This window comes from Nannospalax galili, unplaced genomic scaffold, assembly GCF_000622305.1.
Source record: "Nannospalax galili isolate Female #2095 unplaced genomic scaffold, S.galili_v1.0 scaffold652, whole genome shotgun sequence".
NCBI classification, from domain to species: Eukaryota; Metazoa; Chordata; class Mammalia; order Rodentia; family Spalacidae; genus Nannospalax; species Nannospalax galili.
The window spans coordinates 801,865-816,864 of NW_008332152.1; the positions used below are offsets into that span (position 1 = coordinate 801,865).

The 15,000-nt window shown below is 49.8% G+C and overlaps 1 protein-coding gene across 1 annotated transcript in view; it reads left to right on the forward strand.

Annotated features, from left to right (window-relative positions):
• The window catches only part of Ubash3a (ubiquitin associated and SH3 domain containing A), a 38,217-nt gene that overhangs the window by 11,334 nt on the left and 11,883 nt on the right, over positions 1–15,000 (forward strand). Inside the window, exons 6-7 of the mRNA XM_008827413.2 lie at positions 1,274–1,473; positions 11,072–11,189. Of these exons, the coding sequence (XP_008825635.1) occupies positions 1,274–1,473; positions 11,072–11,189 (318 nt within the window). The remainder of the gene's footprint in view (positions 1–1,273; positions 1,474–11,071; positions 11,190–15,000) is intronic.

Below are 15,000 nucleotides of genomic sequence, written 5' to 3' on the forward strand. Positions count from 1 at the left end.
TCATTTAAATAAAAACATGCCACTGTAAAGACAATGTTTTGTAACGTCATAGCTTTACAAAAAGCACTTTTCACACAGACTATGTCAATTTATTGCACTTTCCCCCTTTATTAGGTAGGAATTATGACACCCCGTCTCTAGATGAAATGTCTAAGCTTGATGGTTCCTGACTTGAGAAAGGTAAACCCAGAACATGAACGTGGGACCTCAGCCTCCACACACTGGGCATGCTGCACTGGCCACTCAACCAGATCAGCGTTGCTTCCATGCTGTGAAGACAAAGAACAGAACAGGTAAATAGCACTGGTGAGCAGGAAGAAAGAAGGTCCCAACCCATACCACCTTGCTCAAAATGGACTTACATACCCATGTTTCTAGAAAGACCTTACAGCAGAAGCTCTGCAAGCACAAGATGCTACTGGTCCACCACTGGACTATACAAACCCAAAAACAAATGAAACCCTCCAACAAAACAGAGCACACTGTGGCCCACTCAGAAAACCATGGCCCTTCTCATGTAATCACATGGCCATGGATGGCCCAGGGCACAACTTTCACTCCTAATTTCTCAAAGTTTCTGATATCTATAAGCACTGATTGAGAGACTAAGCTGCAGTCTGCCCCAGTAGCCAAACACCCAAAGACCCGTTCAAGGGCTGAAAATACAGACTTAGGTTAAAATGTAAGAAATTTCCAGGTGTGGTCACACTCACCTGCAATTCCATCATTTGAGAGGCTGAGGAGGAGGATCAAGAATTCAAGACCAGCCTGGGCTGTATAGCAGGACAGTGTCTCATAGAAAGATGGATGGGTGGATGGATGGATGGATGGATGGTGGATAGATGGATGGGTGGATGGATGGACAAATGTCCTCATATAAGAGAGACGGATGGATGAATGGATGGATGGGCAGTGATAGGTGGGTGGGATGGATGGAAAAATAGGTGAGTGGAAGGGCAGATTAATGGATGGGTGGATGGGTGGATGGGTGAGTGTGGGGATGGATGGATGGATAAATGAATGGATGGGTGGGTACATTGATGGGTGGATGGGCAGACAAATGGGTAAGTTTTATTTCTAAATCTACCCTAAGAATTCCATTCTACTGTATCTGGCTATGTTCCATAGTCTGGATCATTAGGCAAAGGTGGGGTGGGGCTTTGGCAGCCTGGACACATCAGAGGAGACAGAAGGGAACTGGCCTGCTGCTGTTGCTTCCCAGTCAAACCCTGACTAGAGCGTGAATCCACTTGCCCCTTTCTAGACCCTGAAGGCCCTGTTCCAGTACAAGCCCCAGAACGCTGACGAACTGATGCTCAGTCCCGGTGACTACGTCTTTGTAGACCCCACTCAGCAGGAGGAAGCCAGTGAGGGTTGGGTCATTGGGATCTCACAACGGACTGGCTGCCGGGGCTTCCTGCCGGAGAACTACACAGAAAGAGCCTGTGAGGCCGACACCTGGGTTAGGCACAGGTGAGAGCTGCTTGGTGACTGTCCACTCCTCTCCCTGATCAGGGACTGCCCACAACAGTGAGCACAGTGGTGATGTGCTTCTAGGCTGTCCTGTTATTAGAAAACCCTGCAGTCCCCACAACGCCAGCAGGTGCACAGTAAACATCTTGGCCTCTGCTGATAACCTTCAGGAAATACAGATTAGTTCACATCTGCTCTTCTGAGGTAGGAATGCCCAAACTATTGTGAAATACTTCTGCTTTCTTACCTCACACAGAGGTCTGAGCTGCCCTTGTAGAGGTCTACGAAGCATCAGCGGGCTTCCGTTGCTGTATGGCAAACTGCCACCAATTGAACTGGGCTCCTGCTCGGGGACTCTCGAGACTGTGATCCTAGCACGGCTGTTGCTAGGGCATTGTCCCGGGCTCAGAGCCCTCTCCTATGCTCACGTGGTTGTTGGTAGAATCCATTCCTATAAGCTGTCATACTCCGGATGGCTTGCTTCTTCCTGCTCGGCTGGTAAACCTCTTATTTGAGCCTTTTTAGCATTTTCTCTCCAGGCAAAGGATTTTTCAAAATTACCAAAATTGGGGCAGTTCTTGTTTTGTTTTCTTCGTTTATTGGCTCTTCCCCAATTTGTTGGTCTCCTCTCTCATTTTACTAAAACAATAAGGGGAAAGTGGGCGATAGCTTTAACACTGTGCTTAAGACATCCTGGGCTACATAACCAACTTTATTCCTTACAGCTCTGTTCCCCACAGACTATTTCTTCTTTTTAATTTTATTATTTTTATTTTATGTGTATGTGTGTATTGCCTGCATGTAGGTAAGTGCACCCGTGTCATGCAATGCCCGTGGAGGACAGAAGAGGCTGTCGGATCCCCTGGAACTGGAGTTATGGACAGGTATGTGCACCTGTGCTGTACAGTACCTACAGAAGAGAAAAGAGGGTGTCAGATTCCCTGGAACTGGAGTTAAGGACAGTTGTTAACTGCCATGTGGGTGCTGGGATTCGAACCTGAGTCTTCTGCGAGAACAGCCAGTGTTGTTAACCGCTGAGCCATCTCTCCAGCCCCCCCCCCAGCCCCCGGCTAGACAATTTCACTGAGCATTTTGCCACTGATCACTCCCTCCAGTTTCCTACATCTGTGTTTTTCTCTCATGGGAGTGGTCTGCCATTCTAAGCCCTCATTTCCTTTTCTAAACTATAGAAAGAATCGTTCAATGAAAAAATAAGCCAGCAAAGTCATTAGTAAGCAATCAAACGATAAAATATTTTCAGCTTTAAATAATCATAAAGAGTGCCAGGCATGGCAGTGCATGACTTTAATCCCAGCAGAGGCAGAGGCAGGTGGATCTCTGTGAGTTCAAGGGCAACCTGGTCTACCTAGTGAGTTCCAGGTCATCTGGGGGCTACAGGGAGATCCTGTCTCAAAAATAAATAATCTTAAAGAAATATGAAAAAATATTCAAGATGTGGGTTAAGAGTGTGGCTCAGTGGTAGAGAACTCACCCAGCATGCGAGAGTCCTGGGTCAGACTCTAGCATCACAGAAATCAAAGACAGGAATTGAAGGGATGACTCAGCCGCTGCTCTTGCAGAGAACCCAGGTTAGGTTCCCAGCACCCACCCTGGTTGCACTGGGCAGTGGAAGCAGAAATGGGGAGCTCCTTTTACTAATTCATGTTCTTTAAATTTTGGACACATCTAAATGCATTATTCAAAGTATAAATCAGTTTAAAGAAAATGATATGAGGAAATCAGGACAAAAGAATCAAGAAGTCAGACAGAATCAGGGCTGAGGCTTTACACGTGTGTGCTGTGGGAGCCAGACTTCACACCTTCCTGCCTCCGGTGGAAAAGAAAAGGGTAGGTCTGCCACACAACCGACCCAGCCAGGGGGTCACAGAATCAGACAGACCAATGGCTCAGAGAAGCACCGTTGACCGATGTCCACATCTCTACGGGTGCAGGAAACACATCAGAACACCAGGATGCCGACACCACAGGGGCCTGCAGAGATGGCTGAGCACACCCTCCCATGAGACCTCAGGACAGCCGTGGAGATGGAGGGCTCAACACCACAAAGTTAAGGAAGCATGCGTTTCCTCCAGAGCCCACTGTGGCAGTCAGTTGGTCCAACAACGGTTTGTTGAAGAGCAGGAGAGGAGGCATCAGCCACACCCTAACTGCCACTGGACTCCAGGAGGCTGAGGACCCAGTGGCCCCGCATCCTTCTCTCCCTGTCCAGGACAGGAGATCTCATTGTCACAAAGGAACGACCAGACAGCCCAGATGTTCTAGGACTGCAAGAGCCTGTACAGACCAGCTGTGGACAGTGAATGCACCTGTCACCTGCCTAACTGTCCAGCTTGTGCCCCTTACCTTTCCTGGGGCTGTTCTCTTTAGAGAATAGCTTCTCTCAAGAATTACTAAATATTCACAAAAATTGCGAGAAAAGGCAAGTTCTAAAATTATGTGGGGCACCTGGTAGGCCCCGTGTTGGAAAGACTGCCCTGTGACTGTGGGCCAGGAGGTGCCAGGGGACTGGCTATGGCTTTAAAGCTGCTGAAATTTCTTCTAAATATTTCAAGAGGTTTAAAGGATAAATTCCCTGACACATCTGGATATGTCATGAAAGTGCTAAACGGTGGGAAATGAGGTTAGTTGGCTGTGTCCAAAGCTAGCTGACTGGAGGACAGACAGCTGTACGGACATCTGGAGATAGATGCCTTCCAAGACCACAGCACTCATACTAGGCATGTGCAATATAAGCAGTAAAAGCTGCTGGTATGGCCACACCCAGGGAGAGATCTGTGAACCTCAAGGGGAGAGCCCTTCCTGCTCAGAGGACACCTTCCTGGCTCTGAGCTTGTGCCTCCCATGTGAACACGAAATTTACAGGCCAGCCACCAGAACCCATATAACCACTCCATCCTTTAGACTAGTGGCTACAGGATTCTGAGGACTGCCCCCCAGTCCCACCCAGTGTCCACCCATTACCTAGAAGAGACGGTACCTTACTGGAAGGTGACTGAGTAGATGGGTACACTCCTGAGCTGTGTCAGTTTCTGGCCTCTGGACAGACCATGGATGTAGCCCAACTGTGGATCAGAGAGCTAGGGACTGAGAGAGTCAAGGAGAAGCTGAGGCCATCTTCCAGTCACATGAGGACATCCCCATCACTGAAGGCTTTTCAAGTCCCACAGAGCAAATTTGAGGCAGATAGCTCAGACATCACAAGGGCACTGTTATGGGCTGACACTTATCTCTCCAAAACTCATATGCCAAAGTCCTGATCTCTACTACCTCAAATAGAACATTATTTGGAGCTGGGCCTTTAATTAAGGTAAAATGGGGTCTGATCGTAATCCATTTTCCAACATTACTCTGTTCAAAGCGATGACCATTGAGGACACAGGAAGAAGGCATGATCTGCAAGCCCTAAGAACTGGCCCTGTGACACGTTGACCTTGGACTTCCAGTCTCCAGGGCTGTGAGACAATAAACGTTCTGTCATTGGTGCCACAGCCTGTGTGACAGTAGCCTCAGGACGCTAATGCAGTCACCTTGCGATGATCTTGTCTTTGAAATGCCAGAAACTTAGGCAGCTTCTTAAAGAAAATGATGAATTTAAACACATACATTTCTATGGTATAACTCAACCACCAAGTTACTGTCTCAAGTTAAAGAGAGAAACAGAAACATCAATACACTATGCCCTCCCTCTCTCCTGCTCATCAACACAGTGTGACAGTAGCCTCAGGACGCTAATGCAGTCACCTTGCAATGATCTTGTCTTTGAAATGCCAGAAACTTAGCCAGCTTCTTAAAGAAAATGATGAATTTAAACACATACCTTTCTATGGTATAACTCAACCACCAAGTTACTGTCTCAAGTTATAGAGAAAAACAGAAACATCAATACACTATGCCCTCCCTCTCTCCTGCTCATCAACACACCCATCACTGCTTTGACTGCATTTCATTTGAAAGGCTAGGAGGCGAATTTAACTTCCTCTCTGACTGTAAAGTTCACAGATGGCACTTGAAGATAACACTGCTTTACTGTCTGCAGAGTGAGCCCCAGGCAGGGAACAGGTGCCTGTGCCTTGCCCTGAGGAAGAGGAAACCAAGCAGCATTTCCTGGTTGGGACCCTAGGGCTGTACCTCCTCTGTGCGGCATGCTCTTGGCAAGAGAAACTGTATATGGTTCCGGTGTGTGTCGGTATCCTCTGCCCACCTAGGATCCACTGAGGTCTGTGCTTCAATCTACTGGTGTCTGTAACACGAGAATATATGAATAATGTCCATCTGTCTAGAGGGACTCAGCTAGCAAGAGTTTATAAAGCGAAACAGGACAGGCCACAATGACAGGGGCGGAGGATAGCTTATGGTTAATCGAGAAATGGCATGAACTACGGCAAAACACCACGAAGGTCCCATATGGCCAAGAGCATGGTCACAGGTGCCAGGCGAGGGTTGGGGCTACAGCACAAGGGACCCAGAGCATCTCTAGGTCGGTCTCAGGCTGGAAGTGTGGGAAGCTGTTGCTGTCTCGTGATAATCTCTGGACTTAAAAATGTACGACAGGGAAGCAAAGAGTTCCACACGGGCAATATGAACGAAAGCCACCTCCTGGGCGCTTGTCAACTCCAGAGTCACTTCCAGGTTTTATAAAACTCCAGACAAAACTCTGATGGGATCGTTTGTTGGAACTTCACAGAACGAATGGAATATTTATCTAGATGAATAAATAAGAGAGAGGAGCTGAGACTTTAAAAACAACAGAGTAATGAGATGATGGCTGGAGGTGTAGCAGGTGGTGGGGTGCTTGCCTAGCATGCACGAGGCCCTGGGTTTGATCTGCAGCACCCCATAAAGCCAAGCGTGGTGACACACACCTGCCCTTGGGAAGTGGAGGGAAAGCGAATCAGGCATTCAAAGTCATCCACACTACGAACGAGTTCAAGATCAGCCAGAGCTACATGAGACACGATCGTAAAAAGCAAACAAAAAAAAAGGAGAGAGAGGAGATACTGACCTCACCAATGGTATCATATGTTAATAATCAAAACGGGATTGGCTTGGGGGGAAGAGAAAAAAACATAGCTAGTGGCCAGATCACAGGTATTAGATTGCAGAGGCACTCGCTTAGCATCCTGGGAAATTCATGTCTGAGGACCAGCGCCTCAGAAGCAGGGGGAGAAGAGAGAATGGATCCCGGATCCAATGCTGTTTATTTCCCTCCACATCATTTGCCTAAATCAATGCCTGGCAGAGTCAAGAAATAAATGGAAGAAACACATCTGGCCTGGGGCTGGGAGAGCGCTGGAGGCTCATAAGGCACCGAGGCCTCTCAGGACACTGGGCAGGCCTGTCGTCTCAGGTGCCCAGCCCCTGCTTGACGTTTGTGAGCTCTGTGCATTCAGAATCACAGCGGGCACTTCCGGGCAGGGCCATGTGAGACCGGAGCTTTCCAGGACATGGCTGAGTCCACACTCTGTCCTGCCCCTCGAAAAATGCTGCAACTGTGGCGCAGGATGTCTACGCACACTTGCATCTGAGTCTCAAGTCTCAAGGAAAGAGAGCAAGGCTCAGACAGGGAACATGAACAAAACTCAGAGACCAGACAAAGTGGGGAAGGAGTTCCTGCTCACTGGTCATAAAGAGCCACGGGGTCCCACGCCCCTCAGATCAAAAAGGTTTACAGTTCTGTTTCCCTTTTTTAAGCTTTATTTTATTTTCTTATTTTATGTGTATCTGTGTGTGCCTGAAATGTATACCACATGCATACAGGTGCGCGCAAAGGCCAGAGAGGGTGCCAGAGCCCCCTGGACCACCTTACGTGAGTGCTGGGAACCGAACCTGGGTCCTTCACAGGAACAGCAAGTGCTGTTAATTATTGATCCATTTCTCCAGTCTCCACTTCTGTTTTCTAATTTAAGATCATTGTTAATACTGGTGAGAATGTTATGAGTTAGACAGGCAGCCACAAAGCAAGTAGGAGGAAATTTCTTTTTAAAAAAATCTTATTCATTATTTTTTATTTTATGTATATGAGTGTATTGCCTGCATGTGTGTAAGTGCACCCATGTCATGCAATGCCCAGAGAGGTCAGAAGAGGGCACCAGATCCCCTGGAACTAGAGTTATGGACAGTTTTTGCCACCATGTGGGTACTAGGAATCAAACTTGGGCCCCCTGCAAGAGCAACCAGTGTTCTTAACTGCTGAGCCATCTCTCCAGCCCAGGAAATATCTAAAATGCAAAGTAGCGATCTGTTCCAAGAACTATAGAAAAAGCTTTGGCCAAATGAGTTGCCTCTGAGACTCTGACCTAAGAACTTAGAAAATACTTTCATGACTGGGTCATTTCTAAAAGTAGAGACAGCCAGGTTGGGGAAATAGCTCAGTTGGTAAAGAGCTTGCTATACAAATATGAAAACCCAAGTTTGATGCCCCCCAAAACAAATGTCAAAAAGCCAAGCATAGTAGACCACACTTGTAATCTCAAGACTGGGGAGGCAGAGACACGAGGATCCCTGGAGCTCATTAGCAGGTCAGCCTGGTCTAATCAGCAAGCCCCAGGACAGTGAGCAACCCCGTCTCAGAAAACAAGGTAGATGGTACCTAAGGAACAGCACCAGAGGGTGGCCTCTGGCCCCCACATGTGTTTGTGCATATATGCATTCACATGTACACACACACACACACACACACACCACAAAGAAAAAGTGGAAGCAGCCTACATTGCTGACATTCAGGGAACTATTATTCCAACCAAGGAGTGTGCATGTATTACATTACACAGCTGTTAGACCAATTTCAAATAATTCATAGGCTGGTGTGTCTGGCAGGGACCCTGTATAATGTAGACCCTGTGTCTGGCAGAGACCCTGTATAATGTAGACAGACACATGCCAGCACCACGCCCAGCTCCAGCTCCTCCGCACGCATCCTCCAAAGCCAACCCTTCCCTCACTCTCTGCCCACCTTCTGCCCCACTCTGAACTGACCTCCACCCTCAACACAGTCTCTCCGCTGAGCACCCCACCTCCTGTCCAGTTGCCACCTTCGCTGGCAACGCCCTGGCCTGGTACACACCATCCCTGTGCCTCAGCACAATGCACCGGGGAAACTGTCCCTCATAGTAGGTCCCACTTGCGTGTCTGGTCTACACCTTTCCAGAGGGGACCATCTCCTGTAACTGGGTACCAAGAGGGCTCAGGAAGAGTAGTTTGTGCATTTCCAGCTAGTGTTAGTGCTCAGTTAACATCTCTAAGTAGACTTCAGTGGACAGCTAATCTCTAAGACACCAAATGGACAGGGGCAGAGAGAAACTTCTGAGAACTGGGTCTTGATCAGCACTAGAACACACCTATGAAAACCCACCCTGAGGACCCCACCAGCTCCCATGACTCGGCACCCCTCTGTGAGCTGCCTGTTCCTTGGGAGTGAAGATTCCTTCCCTGGCCTGAAGGCAGCTCAATGGGCCTCATGGATATGGGATATTCTCTCTGTCGGATATTCAGACTTACTTATGATGGCCAAGTTGAACTCCACAGGCTCCCCCTATCATTCCAGGGCAACTTACTCCTTCCTGCTGCTCAGCTGGAAAGCCTGCAGCTGAACTGGGGTATAGCTCAGTGGTCAAGCACTTGCCTAGCATGTGTGAGGCCCAGGATTTTGTTCTCAACACTGCAGATAGGAGGAGGGGAGGAAAAGAGGGGAGGGGGGAAAAGGGGAGGGGAGAAGAACCTGGCATGGGATCCTCACCATCTCCCAGGCTCTGTATCCTGTTCATCAGAAGTTGCTGTTGACTTTAAGTTATAAGGCCACCAAACCTCTTTCTCACACTCAGTCCAAGTGAGAGCCCTACAAGGCCCGCAGTATCTAGCTTCTGTGCCCACAAACACTCTCCTCTGTGCTGTCTCCCTCCCTCCCTCTGATACCTTCTGCTCCAGTCTCTGCTGCTCCCCCAAAGTCTCCAAGAGAGTTGGGCCTCTGCACGTCTGCCTCCTTAGTCTGACCATGCCCCCTACACACCTGTAAGCCCATGCATCCACCTGCTGTGTCTCCTACAGCCCATGGGGAGCTTTTGGGGGACCTCCGCTCACCACCCCTGCATAGCCAGCAGCCTGCCCAGCCAGGCCACCTCTGTCACAATGCAGCTCATGATATACCACCTTCTGTTCAACCCCACAATCTGCTTTTCCTGAAGAAGTGGGCCAGAGTCTAAATGAGGATGGATGGGGGGAGATTGAGTGGCTGGATTGTAGCAGACAAGATTATAGTTACTTTCTTCTTTTTAAATGAGTAGTTAACAGTTTTCCACATTTCTAATAATGATCAGAAACAAAATATCCCCTGTCCCTAATGGAATTAAAACCTGGAGGTGCTGGGGTTGGCACAAAGCAGGAGCAAACATTCTTAGAAATACTCAGTGGTAGGAAGGACTTAGGGGAAACGCAACCCAGAATAGCACAGAGCTTCTGTCCAAGAAACACATGAGTAGCTGTTGGGCCAGGGCTGTGGATTCTTTTTAAGTAGCTTACAGACGTTTCCTTGTATAAAATGACTTCACCCTGGAAGTCACTCACTTTCTGCTCCACGCACATGACCATTGCTCTGGGTTGCTTATTGAGTCTCCTTTTTGACGCCCACCTGTTCCTTCTAAACAGAAAGGAGGCCTTTGGATGCTTCACTCCTTCACACCCCCCAGCCCCCACCCCCAGAGGTGCTTATGCTAGGTTGCTGTGGCTGTTCCTACACACACACATTTGTCCCCAGAGCTCCTGAACGCCTATCCACCCTGTGGCACTTTTACTGATTCATCGTATGGGTCAGGGTTTCCTTGTTACCTGTAAGTCTTCAGGTGGCATTGATTCTTATCACCTGCAAAACGCATCTCCCTCTTTCCACAGCTCTTGAGGGTGTCTGCTCACTGGCCATGGTTCCTACATCTCACCTTCATCCAAATGCATAGCTCTGACTGTGGTAAATCAGAGGATGGCCTGTTAGAGAAACAGGTTCTGTGTTTGCTAGAGAAACCAAACCAGAGAGAGAGAGAGAGAGAGAGAGAGAGACCTGGAGGCAGAATCTGCTCTTCCATGGAAGCCCTAACCTATTCTGTCTTAAGACCTTCACCGTACATGCAGAGGATCATTTATCTCACTCAAGATCTGCTGGTTTCACTATTAATCTCATCTAAGAAGTACCTTGACAGCAACATCGAAAGTAACAGAGCTTGGAGCAGGGCTGCGTGCCTGCAATCCCAGCTACTTGGAAGGCTGAGCTTAGAGGCTTTCCTGAGCCAGGAGTTCAGGGCCAGCCTGGGCAACTTGGTGAGACTGCCATCTCTAAGATAAAGGTTTGATCAACTCCCTGGGTGCTATGGCCTAGGCAGTCACCATTGCTAGAGCGATGAAACAGCCACAAGCTCCGTGCACGCCATGTCCGGAGCGCTCTGCACACGCACCTTTCTTTTGTGATCCTGGTCCTTAACTGAAGACGTTGCCATGGAAATTCTCAAGTGCATCCATGATCGGATGCTATGTTTCCACTGCAACAACACAGAGCATTTCTGTTCTGTTCACGTCCTCTCCTCTGTCCACGCAGGACCTACACCTTCGGTCTCGCCATCAACCTGAACTCCAGGAAGGACGGCGAAGGCAGCGGCAGAAGGAATGGGGATTTCCATCCTCGGCCTGTGTCAAGCAGCGTACAGGCTCTGCAGGTAACTCGACTCCGTTTTATTAAGTAGTGAGCAAAACCACACTTGCAGGTTAACCTTCGTGGGAGACACTAAGGCTCAGCTTTCCTCTATGGGCAATTCTCTCTGCTGCCCAGAGCAGACTTGGACCGGAACACAGACCAGCAAGGGACCCTTCCCAGCAGAGTGGGGGCTCTGGGACCACACCTGCACTGTGCCTTCTGAGCAAAGGGTTCATCAGCCTCCCATAGCTGTGAGCACCCCACCTGCCCACTCCTGGAGGTGTCAGCAGTCCTGACACCGAGATGTGGGGTGAAGAGGCCCAAACTAAGCTGCACAATGCCAGCTTTTCGTCCTAATTTCCTCATTAGTGAGCCCAGTGGCCCAAAGAAGTCACCCACCACACACACATGCGGACACACACACGGACACACACACACCACACACACACACACACGGACACGGACACACACACCACACACACACACACGCACATGGACACACACCATACACACACGGACACACACACACACACGGACACACACGGACACACACACACACGCACACACACACACGCACACACACACATGCGGACACACACACACACGGACACACACCATACACACATGGACACACACACACACAGACACGGACACACACACGGACACACACCACACACACACACACCATACACACACACACACGGACACGGACACACACACAGACACACACACGGACACACACGCCACACACACACACACACACGGACACACACACACCACACACACGGACACACACACACCACACACACATGCACACACACGGACACGGACACGGACACACACACCACACACACACACGGACACACACACCACACACACGGACACACACCATACACACACGGACACACACACGGACACGGACACACACACCACACACACACACACGCACACACACACACATGGACACACACCATACACACACGGACACACACACACACACAGACACGGACACAGACACAGACACACACACGGACACACACCACACACACGGACACACACCATACACACACACACACGGACACGGACACACACACAGACACACACACGGACACACACACATGGACACACACACAGACATGGACACACACACACACGGACACACACACACCACACACACGGACACACACACCACATACACACACGTGCGCACACACACACACACACGGACACACACCATACACACATGGACACACACACACGGACACGGACACACACACATACACACACGGACACACACACCATACACACACACACAGACACACACATGGACGGGCACACACGGACACACAAGGACACACACACGGACACACACACGGACACACACACACCACACACGGACATGGACACACACACCACATACACACACGTGCGCACACACACACACACATGGACACACACCATACACACATGGACACACACACACGGACACACACACACCACACACACGGACACACACACCATACACACACACACAGACACACACATGGACGGGCACACACGGACACACATACGGACACACACACGGACACACACACACACACACACACACTCTGGTACTGTGTCAACCTCCCACTTTTCAGGTAAGATGGGCTGGTTAAGACACCTCTACTGGACCTCGGGACGGTGTCAGAGACCAAAGGGACGCATTAAGCCCCGCCACCCACGTAGGTACAACAGAAGCACAGGCTGCAGCGAGAGACCTGGAGCAGGCAGCCCCTCCCTGGGGGACCAGGAGCCACACCTGTGGTACCCTGACACTGTCCATGCGGTGGCGGGAGGCCTGGGTGCTGCCCAGAGCTTGACCTTTCTGTAGGAGCCCTGGGGGGCAGCATAGCTGGTTTCAGATACTCTCCTCAGTAAGTGATAAGGCCCTCTGTATCATAAGTAACATGTTATGTTAGGGTCACTCATCCCAGCTCCCCAACACGGGCAGGATCCTGCCTGTCCCATTGTACAGATGTGCAAACACGGGCTTCTGAAGGAAGAAGCACCCTAATCCCACATCGATGTTAGGAGCATCTCCAGAGGTGGAACAGGGCAAGCACACCTTGCACCAGGCCCAAGGCAAGAGACAGTACTGGTCACGGGTGGGGCCACAGTGGCCAACCTCATTACTAAGCCTTGGGGTTCAGCTAGGGCCAGGCCTGGAAACCTCACCTAATAGTGACATTTTGACCAGATGATGTCCCACTAGATTGCCCACCAAGTCGCCTAAGTCCAAAGATCGCCCTCTCTTAGGGACATAACATGTTCTCCTCCCTTCCTGTGTTGAAGCCCTGACCCTCAGGCCCTCCAAATATGGCTGTCTTTGGAGACAGGATCTTTACAGAGGTAATTAAGATAAAATGAAGTCACGGGGTAGACCCTGACCCGATCTGACTGTCCCCTTATTAGAAGAGGCGATCAAGACACAGACCCGCATAGAGGGATGACCCAGTAAGGACACAACAGCTGAGAGCTGAGGAGAAAGGCCCCAGGAGGACCCAGGCCTGGGACACCTTGATGTTGGCTCTCCAACTTTGGGACTTTGAGAAAAGAAATGTCTGTTGTTGAAGCTCTGTCTGTGGGACTGTGTCTGCAGCCCAGCCACTAACCCAGCACCCTTCCCCAGCAACCAACCCAACACCAGTCCCCAGAAACCAACCCAGCCACTAACCCAGCACCCTTCCCCAGCAACCAACCCAACACCAGTCCCCAGAAACCAACCCAATGTCCATCCTCAACAACCAACCCAACAGCAGTCCCCAACAATCAAACCAACACTTATCCCTAGCAACCAACCCAACACCCATCCCCAGAAATCAATCCAACATCCTTCCCTAGCAACCAACCAAACACCCACCCCTAGCAACCAACCCAACACCCTACAACATCTCTGTGCCATTGTACCCTAAACAATACAGTGTAACTATTTAGATAGAGTTAAATGGCATCAGTGTCCTAATTTGTTTCTCTGTTGCTGTTCAGTTTACATCTCCCAGGTCACAGTTCATCACTAAGGGATCCCAAGGTAGGAACTCAGGGCAGGAACCTGGAGGCAGGAGCTGGAGCACAGGCCATGGAGGAACACTGCTTACTGGCTTGCTTCCCTGGTCCCTGCTCAGCTTGCTTCCTTATATAATACAGAGCAAACTGCCCAGGGGTGGCACCACCTGCAGTGGACTGGGCCCTCCCACATCACTCAACAATCAAGAAAATACCACACAGACATGGCCACAGGCCAGTCCAATGGAGGAAATTCCCCAATTGAGGCTCCCTCAACCCAGATGGTCAAGGTGACACTAAACAAAAGCTATTCAGCAGTGCTGGGCATTGTAAGTTGCTCAGGGATGAGTTGAAGTATGTGGATAACACACGTGAACTCAATGCAAGTATCCTACCATTTTATGCAAAGGACTTGAGCCTCTGGACTTTGGTACCTCCAGGGGTCCTCACCCATGCCTGGTGCACTGAGGGATGGTGTCCTGCTCCCCATTAGCACCTGGGCAGGTGGAGATGGGTCAGCCGTGAGAAGGCAGAAAGGAGGATAAAGGACTTCTCACCTCTATGCTCAGAGGCAAAACATGCTTCTGGGACCATGAGAGGGCTGCCTTGATATGGATTCACACAGTGGCGGTCCTGGAGGGTCCTTCAGAGGAGAGAGAGCACAAGAAAAGAAGAGACTATAGAGACAAATTCAAAGAAGATAAATAGATGGTAGATATATGCTCAGAGGCAAAACATGCTTCTGGGACCATGAGAGGGCTGCCTTGATATGGATTCACACAGTGGCG